Source organism: Channa argus, chromosome 19 (genome assembly GCF_033026475.1).
Source record: "Channa argus isolate prfri chromosome 19, Channa argus male v1.0, whole genome shotgun sequence".
Classification (NCBI taxonomy): Eukaryota; Metazoa; Chordata; class Actinopteri; order Anabantiformes; family Channidae; genus Channa; species Channa argus.
In genome coordinates, this window is record NC_090215.1 from 8,239,096 (window position 1) to 8,263,667 (window position 24,572).

At 40.5% G+C, this 24,572-nt stretch overlaps 1 protein-coding gene across 5 annotated transcripts; it reads right to left on the minus strand.

The window, feature by feature from the left end:
• Nucleotides 1-8,286: 8,286 nt before the first annotated feature.
• On the minus strand, nt 8,287-21,557 carry tfap2a (transcription factor AP-2 alpha). Of its 5 annotated transcripts, XM_067486662.1 has the most exons (8): nt 18,487-18,980; nt 17,651-18,084; nt 16,777-17,196; nt 15,555-15,606; nt 13,969-14,191; nt 12,894-13,012; nt 11,106-11,247; nt 8,287-9,866 (listed from the first exon to the last, which is right to left on the minus strand). In XM_067486662.1, the coding sequence occupies exons 2-8, from the start codon at nt 17,675-17,677 to the stop codon at nt 9,578-9,580; spliced, it is 1,272 nt and encodes a 423-aa protein (XP_067342763.1). In that variant the 5' UTR covers nt 17,678-18,084; nt 18,487-18,980; the 3' UTR covers nt 8,287-9,577. The 5 variants fall into 5 exon arrangements, with proteins under 5 accessions (XP_067342763.1, XP_067342761.1, XP_067342760.1 ...); XM_067486660.1 differs by lacking the exons at nt 17,651-18,084; nt 18,487-18,980 and adding an exon at nt 21,412-21,557; XM_067486659.1 differs by lacking the exons at nt 17,651-18,084; nt 18,487-18,980 and adding an exon at nt 19,655-19,844.
• Nucleotides 21,558-24,572: the final 3,015 nt, after the last annotated feature.

Sequence of the window (24,572 nt, forward strand, 5' to 3'; positions counted from 1 at the left end):
TTTACAGTTTACTGGTCTTAAAAATCAATTGTCCCACCACATTCGTTGTGCTGACATGAACAAAAATGGTTTTTACAGCAAAAAGTGTCATCAATCATCACTATACTTGCCGGAAATAGTGTTTATTTTAGTTTAGTTTGCCTTTAAGAAGCTTCCAACTATTATATATATGAGTCTGATTTGGGAAATCAGTGTGGGAGGGCTGAAATACTGGATTGGGCCTTTATCCGAGGCCTGAGGCTTGATCCTCTTCATCCATTAGCACATGCATTGGAACCAATGCTGGGGCAAAGGAGATCGAAGCAGAGCCAAGTCTGACCCAGTTTTCAGGGGTTCCTGATAGCAGGCGGCTGGGAGTCTCAGGGTAACCCTTCATCAACACTGGCTCCTGTAATCTGGCCTAGCATGTGCCAATCACGCTGAACATGATGACAAGCTCATGATGACATGGCCATCGTCCATTCTCCTCCCTGCTGCCTGGACGTTTCAAACGAAAGAAAACGTCCCAGTGGTTATGGCATTTCAGTGTCATCTGGCACTTCAGGTTTGGCCAAAATCCTGAGATTTACAATGAAAAGACAACATGTTTGTGAGCTCTGCAAAGTTTATTAGGAAGGGTTGAGGTTTTTGGAGGACAAGTGTTGAGAGGTATTAGATAAATCTTGTTGGTGGACGCCAGCTATCAGATCACATTGAGATCTCCAAGGCATACGAAAAACTAAGAACAACATATACACACTTTTTTTGTATGATTATAATTTTTAATAAGAAGAAAACACCTTAAATGCTAACTTCTATTAGATTGAAATATTAGCAGAAAATGTATTTCCCATGAAGAAAGACATATGAAAATTCACACTTTTTTTCTCCATTTTTAAAATGGTCTTTTAAATTTTCCAGCTGTCAGGAGGGAATCCTTTTTTTTTTGGACACTCACATATAAGAATGCAGGGAGAGAGAGATAGGGAGGCAGAGAGAGAGAGAGAGAGAGAGCACATCTGACAATCCACTGGAATGGAAGTGAGCCCCTCAAGCTAACAAATTCAGAGAGAAAATTACAGTTTTGCACATTTGTGTCAATATGCATGTCAAAAGGTAATTGGGAAATTGTTCTGCAATGTCAAGTCCTGTTGGCAGTGTTTAGCCTGTGGTAAGATCAAAACCATTTCTTCACAGGCTCCGAGAGGCCAGACTAAGCTCTCTAAGTCTCTCGTCACACAATACTCTCCCTTAAGTTAATAACGTGGCTGTTTGTTGTAAAGTTAATTTGTTATTATCATCTGGTCACAGAAAGCTTACTGCATTTGTGCCCGGTCATGAACAATCCCATTTTATGTTCATAAGACCAATTAAGTTTAAATAATCAATAAAGAGGATGTAGTTGAAAACGTTCTCTTTTTTTCATCCTAGACATTAGAGATCAATTTATCTAATGTTTTGAGGTTTTTATGCATTTTACTTTACGTTCTCTACCATGACCAAAAGTTTGAATCCTAACTTTGTAAACTGATCCTTAAAACCTAACATAATTGAGTAAAGCATAACAAAAGGATATTATTAATACGAGAAATAGAAATACCCCAAAAAGTTAAGACTATCTGGATAATCTATTACTTAGTATTTTTCAAACCATTGTTTTTTTAAATTCTGGGTTCTTTTGGGTCTATACATGGTTTCCTCTAACACTGAATAAGGGGAAGACTACATTTAGGTGTTTACACTATTAAAACAAAGAGACCCATAAGTTTTGCTTTTAACAATACTGTAAAGCTGTTTAGCTGGGTGTTCCACTCTGTAATGTGTAACATTCTAGGCCAAACAATGAAAGCTTTAATTCTTCTTTAGCATGACAAAAAGTTGGGAGATGTTAAGTAAGGGTGGATGAAGCAATTCGGCAGTAAAATGATAAAGATCAGCTTCTTAGTCAGGTTTGCAGGTCTTTTTATCAGAAAGGCATGTTTTGAAGGCTACAGCAGGTAAATACCGTTTGTTTTTCCTGGGATTGAGGGTAATTGTTTGGTCATAATTAGGCCCAGTTCAGACCTTAAACTCCACATTTCTTTGCACACACCCAAATAATCGTCATTCGTTGTCATACTACACACTCTCCAGCCTCCTGTTAGCTCCAAAGGTCCACACATCATGTGCTCTCAGCAGGGCTGGCTTGAAACTAGCTCATGACCTTTGTCACATGTCACAGACCCTGCTCTCTTTCCATCTCACACTGTCACTGTTCATTGTGTGCTGTTAAAACACAAATGTCAATCAATGACGGGACCGAGATTAAAGCTAAAGACATACATTCAATAAGGCAATAAAAAAATCAAAATATCTCAGCCTAATTATACTGATGAATCCTACTTTATATACGTTATATATTTTTATTTTGTAGTGGTGATGCACATGAAAAACACAAGGGTCATGAATGACTGAGCTCATATCGGCTTAACCACAACATAAGTCTGAAAATTGATTTTTTTCCATTGTTGCATATTTTTTATAGAGAGATGCAAACAATTATTTTAATGGTATATGCACATTTTTTTTGTGTGAAAATAACTGCTTTTACTGCCCAGAGATCAAAAATCCATTTTCCAGTCAACATTTTCCAAAAATCAAGTTTCGCATTTGTGAGACTTTAGCACAAAACATGAGTGTATGGTGGTTCATGTGTTAGTATGTTGGTATTTGTTTTTGTTGGGTGAAGTTAAAACTGTCTGACCTTAAGGCATCCATATGGACAAAATGGGCCATATCACCTGGCATCAGACTTTTGGCAATAGGTCCTACAGTCCTATTTCTTAATAAATGCATTTGAAAAACAGTAGAAAATTTAGAGGAGGATCTCTTCATTTTTGCGTTCACATTCAGTGAACATCCAAAAACAAGTTGGACAAATAAAGTGGAAGTGGATATTTTTCTTTTGATAATAATAATAATAATAATAGAAGAAGAAGAAGAAAAATACTTTAAAAAAATCAGAAAGTATGAGAAAAATGGATTGGACTTGGAAAAAAAAAATATATAAAAGTAATCTTAAAGTTGATTTTCTCTCCCATATATATGACATATATAATAATCCTTTGGTTTTAAGTTTCTATGTATATATTTGTTTTACTGTTGCTGTAAAATATGATTCCTCTTCGTTTATGTTTTTTAGCAATTGGTATTATTATTATTATTATTATTATTATTATTATTATTATTATTATTATTATTATTATTTGCGCCAGGATAAATAAATAATTTGCCAATAAAACGTGCAGTAAACCACAGAAAAAAAATAGAGAAAGGGAAAACGAGAAGGTTGGAGAAAGAGAGAGACAGAGGCGGGGGGTGTATACCAATCGTTAAAGGGCCAAGCCAGTGAGTTGATTAGTTCGGGAGAGAGAGGAGCTGCTGCGGCTTTCTTTGCGCACACAGTATAAGTCCTTTATCATGGGGAGGCACCGGCGTGGCCCGGAGCTATTGCTGGCCCGAAGCAAAGTACCAGGGAGAAGAAAAAGAGAGAGAGAGGGGGAAAAGGAAGGCGGGGGGGGGGGGGTCTATCATCAAACTTCATAATAACGCTTGGGGTTTGCCACAGCTGCGCAGTGACCCTTTTATTTTGCTGTGATGGAACAGATAGCTCACTATGAAATAGTGTGAAATTATCATGTCTATTAATTCAGTCAGACATCCACTGCTCTCCGCTGCTACCCCCTACCCCCACCTCTCCCTCTGTCTTATTCCATTCCTTATCCGTGGAAATATGTGATTTCCTAGCAAATGCTCCATTTTACTAGAGTGATTTTTCATCGTTGATTCACAGAAAATAAGGCACTGGGTGACATGGCGTGTTAAAGCGCCGGGTGTCCGTGTGTACACGACACAACACACAACGATGTGCACTTTCATCTACTTCATGCACGTGCAGGAGGAACCGTGTATGGTTATGAATTCATCACAGGAAAACTGAATGCTGTGTCTCCCTATCGAATCACCCTTTGGTTGGAATCCAGTCATTTAAAGAAAGATGAAAAAAACTTGACTCGGTGCAATGGATTGATGGGGGTTGTTTGTCCACCTGCTGTTTTGCCGTCAGCATTTCTCGAATATTTTTCCTAAAATGTTCAATTAATGTGATAATTATTTGTATTAGTTTTAGCAAAGGGAAATGTATTATTATGATTATTAAAATCTACTTTACATTAAAGTCTCCCATAGGATTGTATAACACCTAAACTAAAGAAGTTACAGCGACTTATTTATCAGCGTTAACCTTCTGGTTGGAGGACCAAGATGATTTCCCCTTCTTGACATAAGAATACTTGGTGCTTGGGGTCTGTGAAAAAATTGTCTAAAACAGACTGAGGCGCTGACAAATTCACCAAAAAGTCGTTTTCATTTGTAGTCATTGCTCATGCGAGCGTTTTGCCAATAAAGGCAGCCAACGTGCTGCACTGTCAATATTAATGAAGATGCTGCTCCAAATATGATGACCTGACAGCAACAACGTGAGGGGAAAATAAAAAATAAAAAAAACGTTTTGTTTTTTTTTCTTTGTTTTTTTATAAGGGATGTGGCTGTGTGCTTATGAAACGTGAGGGTCTGGTTTGATAAAAGGTCTGGGGTTTGATACAGACAGAAAGAGAGAGCGAGTTGATTGAAATGGCGTGTGCTTGGCTGACGGGAGCAGTGAGGGACAAAGCCCCTGCGAAGCCACGGCCACTCGAGCAATTATTCCTCCACGCTGCATTTGGATTAGTGCAATGGAAAGAAGCATATGTTTTGCCCGGGGCGACACTCCCCCCCGGCTCACTGCAGAGGATGGAGAGAGAGAAGGGAAAACGAGAGAGACTAAAAGTAGAATATAAACTGTATTAACCGAGTGGGGAAGCACTAACACACTTTTAGGCCCTTCTTTTTTAGATATAGTTCATGTAGCTTTATGTATTTCATTTACATGTATGGACACATTAAGTCAATTAATCCATGAACATCAAAAATTAAAAAAAATATATATTAAATTATATCTCTCTAAGTGTGTGTGTGTGTGTGTGTCTGTGTGTGTGTGTCTGTGTGTGTGTGTGTGTGTGTGTGAGGGTCAGTGGGGGGGGGGACCAAAGCGGGGCCACAGATCCAAATGACGGCTGATGTCAGGGTTCAGGACAATTAGCCATTTTGCGCTCCATTGCAAACTTAAAGTCACATAATTCGATTGCACCAATAACCGTATCAAATGCCATTTAGAGGAACCCTGCGTCTTGTCCAAGCCACTTATTATTAAGCCTGTAGTTTCAGATGCGCCGTTAGTAAAAGTGTGCTACAAGTAGCTCCAATTGACAGCAGCACAGCCTTTGCACAAAATCTGTCAGTCAAGTGGACATCTGTTTTCTATCATTTAAGACTTTGTCTCTTTTAGTGTTTCAAAGACATCAAAATGTTTAGTGCCATAAATCCTCTATCAAAACATCTTTGAGTAAGTCCACGAGTAAGGAAAAACTTTCAAGCATTTTATGTTCATTAATTCTTTGCAAAGGCAAGGCGGAGATGATTTAGCTTTTTTTTTTTTTTTACTATTATTATTATTTCAAAGTGCTGCTCAATAACTCATCATCTTTAAATAATCACTTCAATTTCCAGCAGACTCTGATTCCTCTGTTTAAATGTCAGGGGAAGAGCTGAGCTTAAAACAAATTCCACTCATACCAGTACAACATTGGTAGCAGCACAGTGAACAAATCTGGGCATTGTAGGCTCTTGTCCTGCATCGTCCCATGCAGGCAAGCAGCTCCAAAGCATTGCCTCCGAGCGTTACAGTGCAGACTGTCGGAGCAATGGTGGTGCAGGGTAATTAGGCCATGCAGACGCTCCTTTCACCAAGCAATGATCTCAGCAGCATCAATTTAATACTTTCTGACCACAAACATGGCTGCTAGCGTGTAAAGTGGATGGGACACATTTGTACAGGACTGATGGGCGCAGCAGTGATGTGCAGCTGGTTGGAGATGAAAAGTTGCGTTATGTGCCCGACAGACAGTGATCAATAGAAGGCGCCGAACAGGGAAAACAAATATGTTTGCTGGATTAGCACACAAGCATTAATTTTGCCTTTCAATTCCATAGCCAGTCCATTTCATTGTGACGCTGTAGCTTTTGACTGAAACTGTGAATTCTGTCAGGCTCAATTGTGCACACTGGGATGTCCACAGAGGTGGTTTCACCGAGTCATTCCATCCCTGCTACAAACTATAAATATCAACTCAACAGCCCACTCAACCTGTCTTTACCAGTGAGTGCTGGATGAAATAAAGAACCCTCCACATATACACACACCTCATCCCTGAGCATCACCATCTGCCTGCAGAAGACGCCTAATCGCAGTAAATGCATCACTTCAACCCCTATTACATATTTTATTTCACATATTCTCCCAATATTTGATAACAACGAGCCTCGCGCTTATTAATTACTATATGCGAATCAGCTGTAATTGCTTTAGCTGAGACAAGCAGCACTTATGGATTGAATTAGCCAAATTCAGCTGGGTATTGCTGACTGGCTCAAATATCAGACCCCCTTGTTTTTTTGTAAATGACTTTCGCTGTGAGGCATTATGAGAAACTAGCTGTACCTGTTTAAGATCACATTAGGGTAAAATTACAATTTTGTATTAAAAAGCTATGCAAATTATAGGCTGGGATCAGTGTAAACAAACGACAGACAATGGGATTTGGAGTTTCTTTAACGCTCCAATTCCATTACACAGAAAGACACAATTACAGGCCTTGCGAACCTCATCTTATACCAAATAATACGTACAGATATCCACCATTGTCACGCACACCAATATTTCTAATGCGTTCGTTTCACCCTCAAAAACCTGTTTTCATTCAAGCAAACCCAGATAAATTTATTAAATAACATTAGCATTAATGACACACGCGATGGGCTTTCCTTTTCCCTAATACCAATAATGCTGTTTTAATACGATTGTTTTCCCTTAAAGTGACTATTTATGCTGCGCCCCCCCCCCCCCCCCCCCCCCCCCCCCCCCCCACATCAACCATAGCAGGAGCAGCCGGGTAGTCTCTCCCCTTTATGAGTGAGCTATTGTGCCTGAGGACAGGATCCCACACACAATCTGAGGACTGAGTCAACAAAAACAGGGCCTGACAGACAATGCCTCGCTTCACCTGCTCCAGCACCGTGCATCGCAATTATGCCAAGGACATGTACAGTTGGGCTTCATTCACCCTCCTGTAGAAAAAAAAAAAAAAAAAAAAAGAAGAAGAAGAAAAAAAAAACGAGAAAAACTACTCCCTCAGAATTAAAGCAGGGCCCGAAAATCATGCAGATAATAAATATGGCTGCTGAGGAGATTGGATAGAGAGGGAAAAGGAGGAGGTGGAAGAGAGGAGGATGTGGGGGGGGGGGGTCGCCTAGTGCTCTATCTCCCAGTGTTACAATATTTAAACTGCATGGTTGCCAGACAGTGAAATAGGGAAAGCAAGAAACAATACCAAGATGCATACATCACCAGACTGATTCACGCCCCAGACGAGAGCTATAGGTGCCACACCATCAATACACAATCAAACTCAACTCAAATGTTATGCAACGGCCTGCTCGCTCTCTGCAGCTCTGCACGCAACATAAAGCAAAGGCCAGCATCAGATTTTCTATTACAGCCAGCGTGATAGCCACATTTATAGACTCACTCAGCCAAACACGACGAAATGAGACTAAATACCAGTTGGAGAAGGGGATTCGTTACGAAAGTATTATGGTTATATGAGGAAATATCCATACAAATCCCGCATACTGTGCGCTGATTGTACATTGATTAGTCACTGAGAGGCAAGCAACATACTGTAGCCTAACTAATATTTGATGCATGTCTTTGAATTTGACTCCGGTGGAGAATAAACGGGGGAGAGCCAAATATAGCCTCTAACAAGCAAACAGTGCACACTTCTCCGAGGGTTTTAGCTGAAGGGGTGGCGCTGCACGCTTCAAACGCGAATGTAGGCTATCCATTGTTGTAAGCTCCCGTGCTGTAGACTACGGAGTTTAAAGTAAGAATTTTTAGTATTATTATTATTATACTTGAGGGAAACAATGAGTTCAACTGCTTATTGCAAGGAGCAATCGTCAGGGGAGGCGTAAACTCAATTACTGTAGCCGTTCTGAATGGGAAAAAACACCAAGACCAAAAAAAAAAAAAAAAATAGAAAACAGGAAGTAAAACGGGCCTATTAATCTGTGAAGGAAAATTTTGAAAAACGTGAATACAAATCGAGATGAAGCGTATCAAATATTTATTTTTTTTTTCTGGGCAACAAAGGACTATACATTGACAGGCATGGGAACTATTGCCAGCACATGTCTATACAACCGCCTCCAATTTTGGACATTATCGGACATAACAAGATATCAGGTGGTCCCCAAAAAGTTTTTGAATGTCTTCGAACATCAAAATAAAACATAAGACAATATTCCATTTATTGCTTTTATGGTGCTTCAAGGAGAGAACAGGAGGTGAAACGTATTTTGATTGGCACGACACATAAAAGCTTGTATAAAAACGAAAATGAAAAGAAAAAGACAAAATCTGTTGTCCTCAGGGTCTTACTTATGCTCTGTCTGAAATAAAAAAAAAACTGAATAAGGATGATATATAGAGAGAGAAATTGAAGTTTATTTCTATTAAATTTGTTCACTTGCTTCAGTGTCGCCTCAACATGCTACAAGAGGGCTGAATTGAAATATCCCAGAGAAATAAAAATACCCCAAACTTCTGTTTTCTAAGAACCATAAAATCACATGAAGAACTAACCGAATATTCAAACCCACTAAAACAGGAGGCACCAGATAAATAAAAAAGAAGTTTCAACAGACGCACCATATTTACAATTCCCATTAAATTACACATAAATAAATATATACATACATGAACACAGATTCCCTTATATAACCGTGAATCGTGTTGAAATTCAAAAAAGTTCAAGTTGGTCGCTTGGAGAGTGAGAGTCTACAACTGAAGTCATGACATGGAGCTTTGTGGAATTTCTCTTTGTTTTTCAAGTTTATTATTCACAATACTGATAAGAATTCGTCCTCTTTTAGCTTCGTTTTTGTCACAATGGCAGAATTGAGATATAAGAGGGTCGCTGGATTTCAGTCCATTCTGTTGAAGCTCATAAAAAAACAAGGGGAGTACATAAAAAGTCCTCTGGCTGAGGCAGTACACCTATTCCTCGCCCTGGAGCTGTTTCATCTGCAGCTTTTTTTTTTTCTTTTCTTTTCCATCTTGTTTCTTAAAAGTAACATTTCATACGGTGTTTTAGGTGTTGGGAGAAGAAGATAATTCTTGCGTCGTTTTCCCGTGAATCCAAAATGGGATGTAAAAACAAAACATGTAAAATCGCGCAAGATCAGGAAGTGGCACGTTTAACTTTATCAATATTATTTATAAGGTATTTATAATATTTATACTGGATGACTGGGGGCAGGGTTGAGGCGGAGGTGTGTGGGTCGGTGTGGAAGTACGGCCCCGGGGTTTGGCCCTCGGGGGAAGGTCGGGAGGGAGCCGTCACTTTCTGTGCTTCTCGTCTTTGTCTCCGCCTTTAGTGCCGTTGTCTGAGTGACTGTTGGGGTTGTTGTTGAGGTACATTTTGTCCATGGCTTTGATAGCCTCGGTCAAATAGTTCTGCAGGGCCGTGATAGCCGCGCACAGTGCTGGGGTCCCGAAACCATGCGAGATTAGACTGAAGTGGGTCAAACAGCTCTGGATTCCTGGTTCAAGAATGGGCTGCGGCCGTGAGTTTCCCAGCGGCGAGCGGTCCTGGGACAGCAGGTCTGTGAACTCTTTGCAGACTTGCCTGCAAACGGAGAAAGCGGCGTGTTAGTGAGCAAGAAAAAGCATCAGAAAATCAACTCAACTCAGTCCTGCAGGTGTGTCAGGGTGTCTTGTATTCATCTGCTCAAAGCGAGTGAAGAAGTTCCCATCATTTCCCTTTATAAATCTACTTATTTCCGTCATTTTTATAAAGCATCTATTAGTTTAATGAAACAGTGTTTCTTCCCCTGCTTTGTTTCCAGAAATGAACACTTGGGTAAAGAAAATGTCCTGGAGCTACAAACAGGTGGAAATTAATCTCTCAGCTCAGTGGCAGGATATTTTTACTTATATTAAAAATAATAATAATACATGTTTTAAAGAAAACATGAAGCCAAATGACTTGCTGATGTAAGGTGAAGTAAACGTTGACCTTTAGTCTGAATGTCAAATGAAACAAACATGAACAAACACAAATACATAGAGAAAAATCACGGACGATCCAAGACACATTACCTCAATTTAATTTACAGGTGTTACGTACAGTAGTATTAAATATCTATAAACTATTTTGAACATGTAGAAATTAGTCTTGCTTGTTTACTCTCCTGTTCAAAGTATCTGCATCTTAATAACATCCAAAAGGCCTGCAACAAGCGCTGATAGGGGATAGCTGTTTGATCATAGCGCCCCATAATCAATATGAAATGCAGGCCTCTGCTTCTCTGTGCCTTGTCAGGAATTCCCATGTTTCAGTTAGCACATAGTAAAAATAACCAAAACAAATAGTTGCGCTGGATGCATGTGTCAGTGTCACTAAAGTCACAGAACTAACAAAATTCTGCTGCTGGGGAAAAAAAACCCAGTCATCAAACCAACAGCTGTATGTTTACCTAAAACTCTGAATCAAAGTACGTTTTTAAACCAAAAAAAAAAAATATATAGAAAATGTGGGTCTGGATCATATCGTTACAATTTCAAATAGTGACATCAAATTTTCTATATGCTGAATTATTATTAGGTTAAAAATGACAGGATACTGATATGGACATGCAGTGTTTTATCGTGATTTAAGATGAGACATACAAATATAGCCTTTCGTTGTTAAAACAATTTAGAAAATAAAATCTAACTTGTGATAAGTGACAATTTTTTTTCAATACTTATGTGTTTTCAGTGTGTGTGTGTGTGTGTATGTGTGAAATGTCAAATAAAACACACACTGGCATAGACTGAGATGCATTTGGTGTGGGACAGACTGAAAAGTGATAATAGCACTTACTTCGTAGCCAACAGCATGTTTTTTCTTTGGACTTGTTCGTTTGGGTCGGAATGCTGACGGTTTACATATTCAGCTACGGCCTTGGCTGGAAACTCAGTCTCGCATACATAACCAAAATCTCTGGCAAGATGTACCGCTTCGCCTGAGAAAAAAAAAAAAAAAAAAAAAAGGGGGGGGGGGGTGAATGTGTTTGCTTATTAAATATGGTTACATCAATTTCAGAGCAGTTCACACTCCCTGATTTGGACTAACACATCATTAATTTGATCTGAGAGTCCACTCTGTTTATGCCTTCACACAGCAGGGTTATGGCACCTGTGCCTCCCCAGCAACATTAATGATGAGAATAGCAACAATAACCGCCTGAAAACAATGATAGCAAAGCCCAGCGAGCTGTCAATACATGTCAGCCTCTCCTCTTCACACCGTGAGAACCGTTAAATATGGAGAAACAATAAGTGGATATGAAATATAGACGCAGCGTCACGCTTAACACCATGTCATTGATTACCAATGCCTGCACATTATTGAAAGTCCAGCAGAGGCGTGGGGAAGCAGTTAGACTGGCCTATACCTGCACCTCCCTTTGCCTTTATTTACCTCACTTATGAGAATTGCAGGTTTCACTGGGTCCGAGTCTGAGCTCGCCTCTCTTGTTGGTTGAAGGTTTTTTTTTTTTTTCCTAAAGTCTTTGGCTTTAATTTCCTGAAGCAGTTGAGTTTTTACTGCAGGGCTTCCTGCCCATAAGCCTGTGCTCCGGAAGAAGGCATGCGCCAATTAGCATCAAAGCTCAAGTCCAGTAAACTCGTTTCCATAAAATGGAGCGGATCATAAACAATGACAGCACTTCAGAAAATGCAGTGTCCTATCACTAAATAACCGACTGCCTTCAACCCCCTCCTCCCGTCACCCACCCCCACGTGCCACCATCCCCATTATTACCCAGAATCATACATTTCTCCAGGCTCATTATAATACAGCACCAAATTTCTACGAAGCACAATGAATATTGCATTCGGTCCTCGTCTGCAATAATGATTAACAGAGAGCAATGAACCATCGCAGGCTTTCACCTTTGAAAACCCACAGCACACCAAAATACCACTGCACTGAATAATAAGGTTCGGCTCTGAAAGCAAAATGAATTTATCCAGTTGCGTAAAAGGCATCTTTTCAGCGCACCGTAATTGAATAATTCATTCTTTAATAGGCCCAAACCATATAGCTCCCAATAGGTCAGCAACATGCCATCTGCATGCAACAAAAAATATTCAGTGAAACCCAGAGCACGGGAAGCTATTAACGCAAGAATTAAATCACTATTAAAAATCGGCCCTGTGTTGCCATGACCACATAGTATTAATGTTTGAAACAATGCAAGATTAACAAATCAATCGACTTCTCATCCATGAGGTGAAACAGCAGAGCGGCGTCTAATAAACAAGCAGCACTCAATAATTAACTGGACTTCAACACAAATTCATCCAGTGTTTGCCAAACCTGGACATGCAAACCAAGGCCAACGCTGCAAAGTCACTAGAATTACCAACACCCGTCTCTCTCTCTCTCTCTCTCTCTCCACACATACACACTCTCATGGACACACACACACACACACATCCTTCATGCTTTATTACTTGCGAGGCAAAGTCGGTCCACATTACACGGATGAGCGCATATGCTGATTTCCAACACAGAGAAAGAAAGAGAGAGCGAAACCCAGTTTGCGAGCACCTGATATCGCGGGAGCAACAAGAGTGGGAACGTGATTTATGGCACCCGACTTACCTTCGACTAGTGACGTCAGCAAGGTGACGTTGGCTGCCTTGCGCCTGCCCGCAGGTAGATTCAAGCCGATTTTATCCAACTTCTCCCTTAAGGATCTACCTCCGTTCTTAGACTTGGCCCTGTGACAGTAAAACAAAGCAGAAACTGTAGTCACACTGTGGTGTTGCTCGCGCGGACACATTTCTTTAAGTATGCTCCTCTATGACGACGAATTTCTTTCTTGGACTTTCTTGGACTGCGCATATGCTAATATGAAAAATCTATATAAGTGTCGTATAATCCTTTAGATGACATGCACATTGTTGTTAGCATATAGAACCACAAAAACTGATCGATTCTCAGTGTTTTATATTTTGTCCCATTTATTGTTACAATTTCTATAAAATCTGCATATGGCTTTCATCAATGTGCTTCAGATCTTCTTCCTTTAAATTGGCCAATTAAAAGGTAAATGGGCTGGATTTGGCTGGCTCTACCTCCCCTACACCTCTGATACAAACTATAAATAATAGTAAAAGAGCCCCTGCGTTTTCCCCAGCAGACAAATACTGTACAAAATGAATAAATAAAGCCCTACTTAACAGGCAGTACTATTACTGGCTGCGTGTCTGCAGCACTTCACTAGACAGTTCACTGGAGACCAATGTTTTCATGTGTAATGCCTTCACTGGGCATATAGAGCTGAGGTTGAAACAGACTAGGCCTACATTAATTTGTGTGTGTGTGTGTGTGTGTGTGTGTGTGTGTAAGAGAGAAAGAGAGAGAAAGAGAGAGAGAGCGATCCAGTGAGCTAAGGAAGTTAATATGGAATTTAACAGACCCCTCCTGCTTTAAATGCAGGAGCTAGGTGTCATGGTTGGTCGATTTTAATTATTCTTGGTACAGAGAAGAGAGAGAGAGGGAGAGTGAGAGAGAGAGAGAGAGAGGAAGAGGGGAAGAGATGCACACTCACAGAGAGAATGGATAAATTGGAATGGAGTGTGAGAGTTCATCCACATAGACACCAGTACAAATAGACGCATGTGATTTTTGTTTTTGTTGTTGTCTTTTTGTGTGTGTGTGGTTTTGGACTCACCTCCTCAGCACCCCGCCCAGTAGAGATGCATTGAGGCACTCGGGCGGCGAAAGGCGTCTCTGCACCTCCGCCACCGTGACCTTGTATTTTGATGTGGAACTGAGGAGAGACAGGCGACCAGGAACTGAGCAGAACACCTCGTTGGGGTTTATCACCCCACCGTAAAGCCCGTCCTTATTTACGGGGATGGAGACGTTGTTGTTCTTGGATAAAGACACTGGACCTATAGCCAGGGAGAGGGGTGTGGGGGGGGGGGGGGGGTGGAGAGACCGTGCTCAGTGAATTTCATGCGAAGCAGAGTCTTAACTAAATGAGAAGGAGGGATTTAGGCCCCGGATTTAGAGTTTAGCACCACATGTGCTCACTTTTAGCAACAAGGACGGGCAGAGAAAATGCCATGTATAGAATTATGACATGCAAGTCATAACACTATACACAGAAATAATAATAATCGCAGATGTTCAAACCCAAAATATTTATGAAAAACACCATCAATATTTGTATACATCTGAGAGGTCAAACTGACTGTTTTTGCGCTCGCCACACTCTGCATAAAGCAGCCACATCAACCGGGAGATTTTGTTTTTGTAAAGTCTAGCTATTTTGAGATATCCTCGGTATCCAGCAATACACCGTCGTCCGTGTGTGATTTCACACCGGGGGGGGTGGGGGTCAGCACAACTGGGCTTTCCATCGTTTTGGTGTGCAGTAACCGGAGACAAAGGGGACTGTGCGCCTTCGGATAGATCACTTGTGACATTAATGGCTCATGGGAGCCTAATAGAGACAATAGGGGTTAAACGAACTCTTGAGATTACTAATATAAGAAGCCAATTATCATCATGATGCGTAGATAGACTTACTCAAAAAAGAAAGAATGGAAAAAAGACGAAAAAGAGCGAAAGAAATCGCTTTGCGTCTTGTCTGGTGAGCTACAATTTGACCTGACAAAACGCATTTCAACCTGAGCATGAAAAAGCGGCCTCCTCGTGTTGTATCATTACCCATATAAATCAGCCTCAACATATAGAAGCAATAGAATCCAACAGCATTCACCAAAGTGCTCTATATAGGAAAATTACATTTACAGATATTAAAATCCAGTCAAGGTTGTGGTTCCCTCTCTAAACGACAGACTATCAGCCTGCACACACCAGGCCTGCGCTCCATCCAATGGCACCAGCTTCCATTGTAGCTTTGTCCAAGCAGCGCTGATTATAGCAGCTACTGGTTTCCACCACTTAAGTGGCAGGAGCTTCTAGGCCTGTCTCTCTGACCATCAATACCACGGCTCTACAAAGCCTACCCAGCTCTACTCATCTCCTCGCTGCTCTGAAACGCTGACAGTAAATTCCATCAGCGAGGAGAGAAAAAAAAAGGTGCAGCAAGTTTGATGCACTTGGAAACCATGTAATGAAAAATAGGCTACTGCGTATTAGGATCAGTCAGGCATTACCGCATTGCATCGAGTTCTCTCGAGCAGAATGGTCTGTGTGTGTGTGTGCGTGTGTGTGTGTGTGTCTGTGTGTGTGTGTGTGTGTGCCACTAGCAGAAACATGCATGATATCTCGGAGGAAATTGCTTACCTTTTTTAATTACAGTCTGGTCGGGAATGTGAATTCCGTGATCCTCAACAGGCTGTAGCACAAATGCAAGAGGGGAAGAAATGGACACATTTAGCACAAAGGCACAAAAATATCCGCCTCCGTTCTGTGTAAAATGAACGCACCTCAGGATGCTATGCACGAACAAAGCCTCACACAATTAGCCGCAATAGAGAACACCCAACATGGAGGCTCCAGAGGCCCATACCTGTTATTATTGTGCATGAGTGTTTTCAGCAGGCGATACGCTGATGGACGCATTGCACTAGATCACATACTCAGACTTAAATAACGAAGCTATGTCGCCCCATAATCCTGACCTAATTTCGCCATCAGATTGGCTCTACTCACAAGGAAACTTCTAATCTCGATTGGATAGTAATTACGGCAGCGCAGCCTATTAAAGGCCTATGAACTAATTAGAGGATTATTGGTGTTTGTTTCTGATTAAAAACTGGGAAGAATACCCTCAATAGGAACGAGGGTTATTGACAATTTTAGCGCTCATTTCTCATACATCTTTAGTAATCGTGGCTATTACTTAAACTCAATTATCTTGTTAGTGCATGCCATGTATTCCAGTGTCATTGTTCACAAGGAAAGCCACGCTTCTTTTATTTTTATTTTATAACAGAGAAATCAAATAAACACAGATGACATAAAGAAAATCTTCCGGAAATCCAGTAGCCCATTAGACTCTAGCGCTGAATAAAACCACATAAAATCTGGCAACTTGAACATGCATTACAGATTTTTGCATTTGACATGGCTTCTAAATTATTTATTAAAGTTTATTAAATTATTGAAATATGTGCTGTTTTATTAGAAAATACTGTTGACTGAAAAGATAAATTAAAAAAAAAATCATGTTTATCCTTTAGGCAGTAAAAATGGTTTTATTAGAACCAAATAATTAATTCATTAATTGCATGTCATTTATTAAACTAGAGTAATAATAAAAAAACGATTTTATATCCTGGAATATTGTTTTAATTACTCACTGTGAATTCAGAGTGCTGGTACAAATAGTGATAATAATTTAATACACAACAATATCACCGCTATTATTATTAATTATGCCAATAGGAAAATAGTGGCGTTTCCTGAACGCACCCAATATTAATAATGACACCAATGTCGCTTTGTTGCACTTTTTTACACTCAACAAACTCACTAAAGAGAAAGCAGGAAAACGCTGTCATACCTGAACGTCTTCTAAAGATTGAGGTATTCCATGGATAGGGATAGAGTCCGACAGTCCCGTTTCGATGCCGTGGCCGGACGGTAGGAGCACTTCCCTGCGGTACTCCCGGCACAGCTGGTGGGGCAGGCTGCGGTGCTGGTGCAGCAGGCCGCTCTCCTGACCCTGCCTCTGGCCCGGCCAGCCCGGGTGTTGCGGCTGCGGCTGGGCGTGCAGGGAGTTGAGAGAGTAAGGGTCGTTGACGTGCGAATAAGGATCCTGAGACTGCGGGTAGATGGGCTGGTAGGGCGGAGGGAAGTACGGGGGCTGGAAGTCCGAGTTTGGTGTGTGGGAGAGCGGCGGGGCGCTCGTGTAGGGACTCTGGCCCACGCCGCCCAGCTGAGGTAACCTGGCTGTCCCATTGCTGGTGCCGTCGTGACGGTCCTGGCAGAGACAGGAAAATAAGTGAATTTCAGAGTAATTACACAAAACGAATGAGCGTATTTTCCCTCTTTGATTTTGCTCCAGGTCTTTATCAAATATGGCCTGAGTTGATGACTGGAATTACACAAAGTAAGGAATTTAATAATTACAATTTGTTTTAAACTCGGTTTTAAATCAGAAATACACACTTTCCACACGACGACTACTAGTGTCCTACACAAAGAAAAAACACCATATTAAATTACCGAAAGTAAATAATAAATGTAAAATTCCGGAGGTGCACTGCCCTCAAATATACAAACGAGTCTTGAATTATTTTGGCGTTTTTCCAAACTGTCCCACAGGCTTTAAGAATGGAAGCTTTGAAAAACATTATGCACCAGAAAATAAAGATATTACAACATCTGTTAGCAGTATTTGAAGTATCTGACATGGTGAGGCTCCAGAAACTTACCATCGCGGAAAAACTGTGGACTAACATCTCTACAGATTTTTTTTTTTTGCTGCGACTCAAGAAAAGAATAATAAGTTCAAAAACACTTTGAGTGTTTGGTGGGGGGCGAGCAAATGGAATTAACCAGCAAAACAAAAAAAATTGCCCCCCGAAAAGACTCTTCTCTCCTGCAAGATCACGATGGCCCCGACGATCAGATATGTGCCACAATAACAGGACGATAATCCATCAGAAATATGTAGTTAGATCCCGGCTGCTCTTCATTTGGGTCTAAAAGTGCAAATATTCGGATGCGTTGGCGGCTTTGGGGCGAAAAGTTTCTCGGTAAACCCTCTTCGCTCCCCTGCTCTCCTGGCTTCTATCACAGTGCTGCCGTCCCCTCGCTTGAGCTCATATTATCAAAAGAGCCGCTTCTTCGTCTCCCTCTTGCACTCCTAATAGAACGCATTCATGACTATTAATATTACAGCAATACTTAATAATAAGGAAAGAATAGTCGGAAATCGGGCGTGAAGCAGAGGACGCAACTCAAGGCAAGAGTCTGCGCTTAAATGACGTCCATTGAAAGGAGGAATCAGTATATCTAATCAGAGATGGGAAGAGAGAGAGGGAGAGAGAGAAAGAGGGAGTGAGAGAGTGTGGAGGGGAGTGGAGAGACAGAGAGACAAAAAGAGGGACATTCACTCTCGTCTGACGAATCAGAGAGAGAGGGAGGAGGGGGGGCATTTTAAAAGGGTCCCAGGGCCAAAGCGCAAAAGTGAAAGAAAGATATAGGAATGAACGGAGGTGGACCACAGACATGGGAAGACGAATGCAGGGAAGGAAACATTGTTCACCTCTGAACCGGGTGAAAATCCAACAGACGACGCTATGGGCATTTCGACCGGCTCATTTCTACCGTTCATCCCTTTGTTTTCCACCTCAGACTCCGACAGCGAGCTGTCCTCCATTGGACTCCTCTGTCGTCGCTGAATTAATCCAGTAGTTGCTCCTCGACTCCAAACCCAGAGTCACACCGACTAACTTTTAACTTTGACCCGGAAAAACTGAGAAACATAAATTACCAGAGTCTCTGATAGGGCCGCTCGGATCCGGCGCTTTAACCAACTTTTACGCGCGGCTACAACAGCTCCACTCCCCTTCCTGTTTAATCACGCATTTAAAATTAGTCACACGGGGCTGTGACTGGATTTTGATTGCAAATTCTTTTTTTTTCTTTTTTTTTGCATCGACACAAACGGAAAAACATTTGCGTGAAAATTATTCTAATCACCACAACATAAACTCGGAGGTGCCCAGCTTTTGTTTTCCTGCTCCCGGCCGTCCCTGTCCTCCCAGGATGCGGGTAAAAACACGTCCGACTGGCTTCTCCACTCCTAAACGAGTCCTTCAAATTACTGCCAAACTTTGTCTCTGCCCGTAACAACAATCACTCAGTGTATGCACTTCACATATACATGCACCTAAACTGTCCACACGCAAAATCTAACGGCTCAAATTGCAGAGATATTAATACTGAAGAGTAAGGAGCGAATAAAGCAGACTAGTGCTTACATCTGCCATTTAGTCAAAATATTTATTTTTAACAAAATGAATGGTAAGTGCAAAATATTATTTTAATATTTTCACATGTCATTTATTTTTGGAGATATTTTAATGTGAAATACATTTTTAAAAAATCACAAATCATGAAACTACTAGTATTAAATACGGCTGTTATCCCTACATCATTATAATAATAATAATAATAATTATTATTATTATTATTATTATTATTATTATTATTACTATCCTCATGCACGACAAATATGAACATATGCCATGACAAATGCCATTTACTAAAAAAAGGGATCTTTTCATATTACATGTGTTCACTAACAGCTGTCATAATAATGACACGTTTGGATCACAACAATACAACACATCTCTAAAATAATTATCTTTGTGAAGTAAAAAAATAAATAAATTTAATTAAATCCGACAAATCAAAAAGGAGTCCCTTACCTCGCAATCTTCATATTTAATGTTATCAGTTAATTTCCAAAGCATTTTCATGGGTTGTTGAGGTGGATATTGAGTATGGGTTTCGCCTTAGTCTTGTTTTCACTCAGTGAATTGTGCTCCCCGCTCAGAAAAACTACTTTTATTGAAGCAATGGGCTGCTGTCTGTCTTGCGCTCTGAGGTCTCCCTCTAATGGTGGAAGTGAAAGGCTGGAGCAGCCCTGTAATACCACTGGCACAGGGCCTCATTAGCATATCAACAGCCGTTTGATTCCCCCCATCTGCTCACACAACACCAATGGACAGCGCACAGGTAAAAACTAAAGCAGCAAGACGCTACACATGCTTATAATTTCTACTGTTCAGTCAGGTGTGTGTGTGTGTGTATGTGTGTTTGTTGAGGGGAGGGTATAGCCGGGCATGGGGACCTGCATGCACCTGGGATGAGTTCTAGTATAATTTTAAATGTCTTTCAGAGGCAAGAGAAAAGCACATCACACTGCAGAAATTATTTTAAGAATTTTTGTTTCAATTCTATAATTAAACTGAAGACTAAATGTCAGTTCGGTGACATAAGTTTTTTGGCTGAAGTCTCTAAAATGCGGCGTCTTATTGGTTATTTTTTGCAGAGTTTGATGTGAAAAAAAAAGCGTGCTTATGCAAATATCCCCATGTCGCAAACGCTGTTGCCAACCTTGATTTTTTTGAAACTCCCAAACTGTTATTTTAATCCCATTGAGAGTGGGGACTTTGGGAGACTATTCTTTCAATGTTATGTTAAAAGGCTTGAGCTATTCGGGGCGGCTCTACAGGTCCATACCTGTAAGGGCGCCGGGTTAAGGGGAATGTGAATAATTAACACAACAACATGGCCTTGTTTCATTTGAATGACCGGCTACGGGAACCTGCCTTTGCCCTATGGCCGACAGAGCCTTCACCTCAGCAGGCCGTGGGTCAGCCAGCAGACAGGTCGCCACCTCATGAGGCGTTGGCCGTCTCGTGTAAAGCGCAGATTATCTTTTTATTTTTTTCGTGTGTGTGGGGGTGGGGGTATGTTTCTTTTTTTTTTTTTACCAGTTGTTATTATTTAGAAAAAAGCTTGGAAACTGACTGACTTCCTACATATTTGGCCTGATTGTCTCTGGTGGTGAAAAACTAAATTGTTTAGTTTCATCAATAATCTCAGGTCGTGTTCCAAAATCCTCCCAACCAATACAAAACAAGGCCATCTTTACATTTAAGACCAGACAATCTAAAGACCAAGTCTGATTGCAAAGTCCACTGTAGGAGACTTCGTAACTTATACATTTAAGACGTGTTATTTGGAAATGATAAAAAGATGAATATTTTACATCCTCGACTCAACAACACAATTTCGAATAAGGGCAGCGCAGCGTCAGCTTTCTACTTTTCACACAAACGTTTAATTACACGTCTGTGTCCACGCCTTTCTAATTGGCGATAAAACACATTTGTATATCACAGTCTTTCTCAAATGTGCATAGAGTTCCTGCAGTTCAACAACATACGACCAACATCCTCTGGTGATCAAAGCATTTTGACATGTAAGGTTAAATCACCTTAAAAGAAGGGTTCCTACACCAAAATATCCTGGATGATCTCCTGTCTGATCGAATATATCAGCTAGTCTGCACAAAAGATTTTGCGGTGCCTGTACAACCTCATCAACAAGTCGACACTTTGACAGTTTTCATGGGTTTTCACAGCCGTCTCTTTGTTTTAAAGTAAGCACCACATACCTGCCATTCCCCCATTTTGCCCATAATTGACATTCTTTGTCTTCTGCTGCCTTTGGTGGTTTGTTTTTAGCCGATCCCGTGTCGTGTCTATCTCATTGAGCCGTCGCTCGCAAAGTAAACCTGTACTTTTTACCTGGACCAGACCGCCTCACCTGGCCATAAAAAAAGCGGTGCAGGGCCACCTGGTGACGCATGCGCACTGCTCCGGATGTGGCCAAGAAAGGAGAAATGGGGAAAAGTGGGATAACCTATTTGTTTATTGGATAGGCTTGTCATACTTCGGTTTTTTTAGGATCAATGTGTTTTATTAAGATAATTGAGATGAATTAAAAAAAAAGAACAAAAATCTTGCTATAAATTATGTAATCACAGCAAATTAAACACTAATTCTATTTACAGGAAACTGTTTTAGATCTCCCACATAGAATCCATATTTTATGGTGACTTTTTTTTATTTTGCTTTGAACCAGGTGAAAATACATGAAAGATTAATTTCGTTTACAGAACGTGAGCAAAGGGTATTGCTAATGAAAAGCCAGGTAACCTGAGCTGTTCTCCCACCTCCTCCCCATCCTCCAAAGTGCTGGTAAAAATTAAAGAATAAAGGTGACTTATTAGAAATTATGCTAAAACTGTCAGTAAATTAAATGGCATTGCGAATTATAGTAAATCATGGAGATTATATGTTTGTCTCCAGCTGACATAAAAGTAAAAAGGACCTTTAGTCCTATTAGTCAATTAACTTTTTCATTTTTTTCTCCCTGTTTTGTGTTGGTAGGAAAAAATGATTTTTCACTGCAAATGAAACTGTGTCAAGTTAAAAACTTGAAGGTTAACTGCCAACATCATTACTTCTACTCAGAAAGCTACCCTGCTATTGTGAGGGTCATTATTTATTTATCCACTGTTTATTTCTAATACATAAGTTAGACCCCTCGGGCCAAGAGCGAATGAGCTCTCCCTCTCTTCTTTTCATACACGCACACACACACACACTTATAAGCGCACAAAAGGACGTGCGTGACGCGTGCGCCCACATAGGTGATAATGGTCGAAGCTTTCGCGCAAAACCTCCTTTTCAAGTTTTTCAGATGCAGACTGACTGTAAGGGGGACGTATGGAGTTTCGGTGCACGGGTGTCTCTCTCACTGCTTCACACACTTGGATTAAACGAGGCAGGCTTTCAGTGTACTGGACCAACTTTTACGGCAAAAGATTCTTCATTTTGTGTGCTCCCCAATAAATCCTCCATAGTTTACTTTTTTCGCAGTTGCATAATTCCAAACCGAATCTATAGATTTTTTGTGGTGTTAATATTTAAAACAAGCCTTCATGTTTGACTTCAAAGGCGAATACATTTTGAGTGCAAACACAATACCTGAAGCTATAGACCTTAGCAGGCCTGGACAAAAGAGAGGGAGGTGGGGTGGGGGGGGATCAGAAATATTGTTTGGGGCTCTGCGCACTAAGGGAGGAGTAAGTTTTAAAGCAAAGCTGTCTGAGAGTGGGTTACTCTCAGACAAGAGCGGGGTCCCTTTTGAATATCTAGCCTGTTTGTCTAGGGCTTGGTTTCACCCACTTCCACAGCACTGAGCCTCGGGCAACGTTCAGCTTCCTAAAACTACGATTTGTGTTTGCAGCGGCTGCTCCTAAGGCACTTTGTACTGCAATCCTTAATTAAAACAAACGATACAAATTTTAGTTATTATTATTAGTAGTAGTAGTAGTAGTAGTAGTAATATTAGTATTATTAATTAATAGCGCCTTTGTTTTTACTGGTGGGTTACTGAGAAAGAAAGAGATACTCGCGCGTAATTTACGCGTCCTTCTTGTTACAAAAATGTGAAACAGTCTAGAAAGATTTTCACCTTATTGTCTTTCTTCCTTCCCTTGTAGTTTTGAAATATTGATTGGTGATGGGACTAATTCTTTAGCCTCGGGTTACGGAGAAGTTGGAAAATTGATTTGCAACAAAGATTTCTGGCTACAGACTCAGTCCAGCTGGCTACTGAAGACAGTAATTATCCGTCACCAGCACCCAAGGTACTAAAGCTCCATGTAGTTTCGTGAAATTCATGAAACTGGTGACTGCTAAGTGACAAGGTTTCAGGCCCAAATGCTGCTCTCTGCGGACGATAAGTTGTATTCTAGCGCCACCTTGCTTAGGATTTGGAGCGAGAACGCGCCGCCTGTGGATTTAACACAATATTGCAGTTAATTGAAACCAAATGAGAATGTGTGCACATTGAGCAATCTAGTAAGTTAAACTGCCAAGTCGATGTCTGTCAACTTAGCAGGTGGTCATAAGAAACATGTGCAAAATAAGTGGCCATGGGTCACAATTCAAGCAAGAATGTTTATCATTTGACCAAAACACATAGACATAATTCACTGGGCATAGATAAGCCGTCTGCAAATGCTGGGAGAGATGTAACTGTGTGTGTTTTGTCCTGCCTCTGTATTTTTGGAATGGAAAACTAGCTATATTTGAAAGAGCACCGAGGGGGGAAATTAAGTCACGTTAAGGTATATGGACGTTAAGGGTGGCTTGAAAACCAACGTAACATTATCCTGTAGTGCCATCTTGTGGTCGTAACAATAACACCAGTTCCCACATTCGAGCTTTAGTGGTCAATTAAGTTTTGCCAGTGGGCCTCAGTAAACCGAAACATAATTAATTTCATAACTAATGTTAAGCACATGAGGCAATACGAATTACTGTTTAATAAATAAAAGAACATAGGGATCTATGTTCTTCTACATAATAGAGATAATATATTTTATGAGACAACAAAAATCACCACAACAAAGGTACCTCTGGAGGTTTCTTTCCGACTGATTGTGAACCTTACTGTAAAAAAGTGGCCGTTATTATATGCAAAATATTAAAATCATATTAAAATAACATAGATCATTTAAAGACAATTCTGGCCTATGTCCAACACGTTGTGAAACATACACACAGTAATACTGTCACCTATTATTTGCTGTCTCACAAACACAATGTTAAGTGTGTTATGCTTATTAGACTACATTTCATAATAATAAACGTATAATTTTAAATATATAAACAAGATAAATCAGTAAGTTAAAATATACAACAATAGTATTAGTAAAATGAACATTAAATACAACGGTGCAACAACAACAACAACAATGAT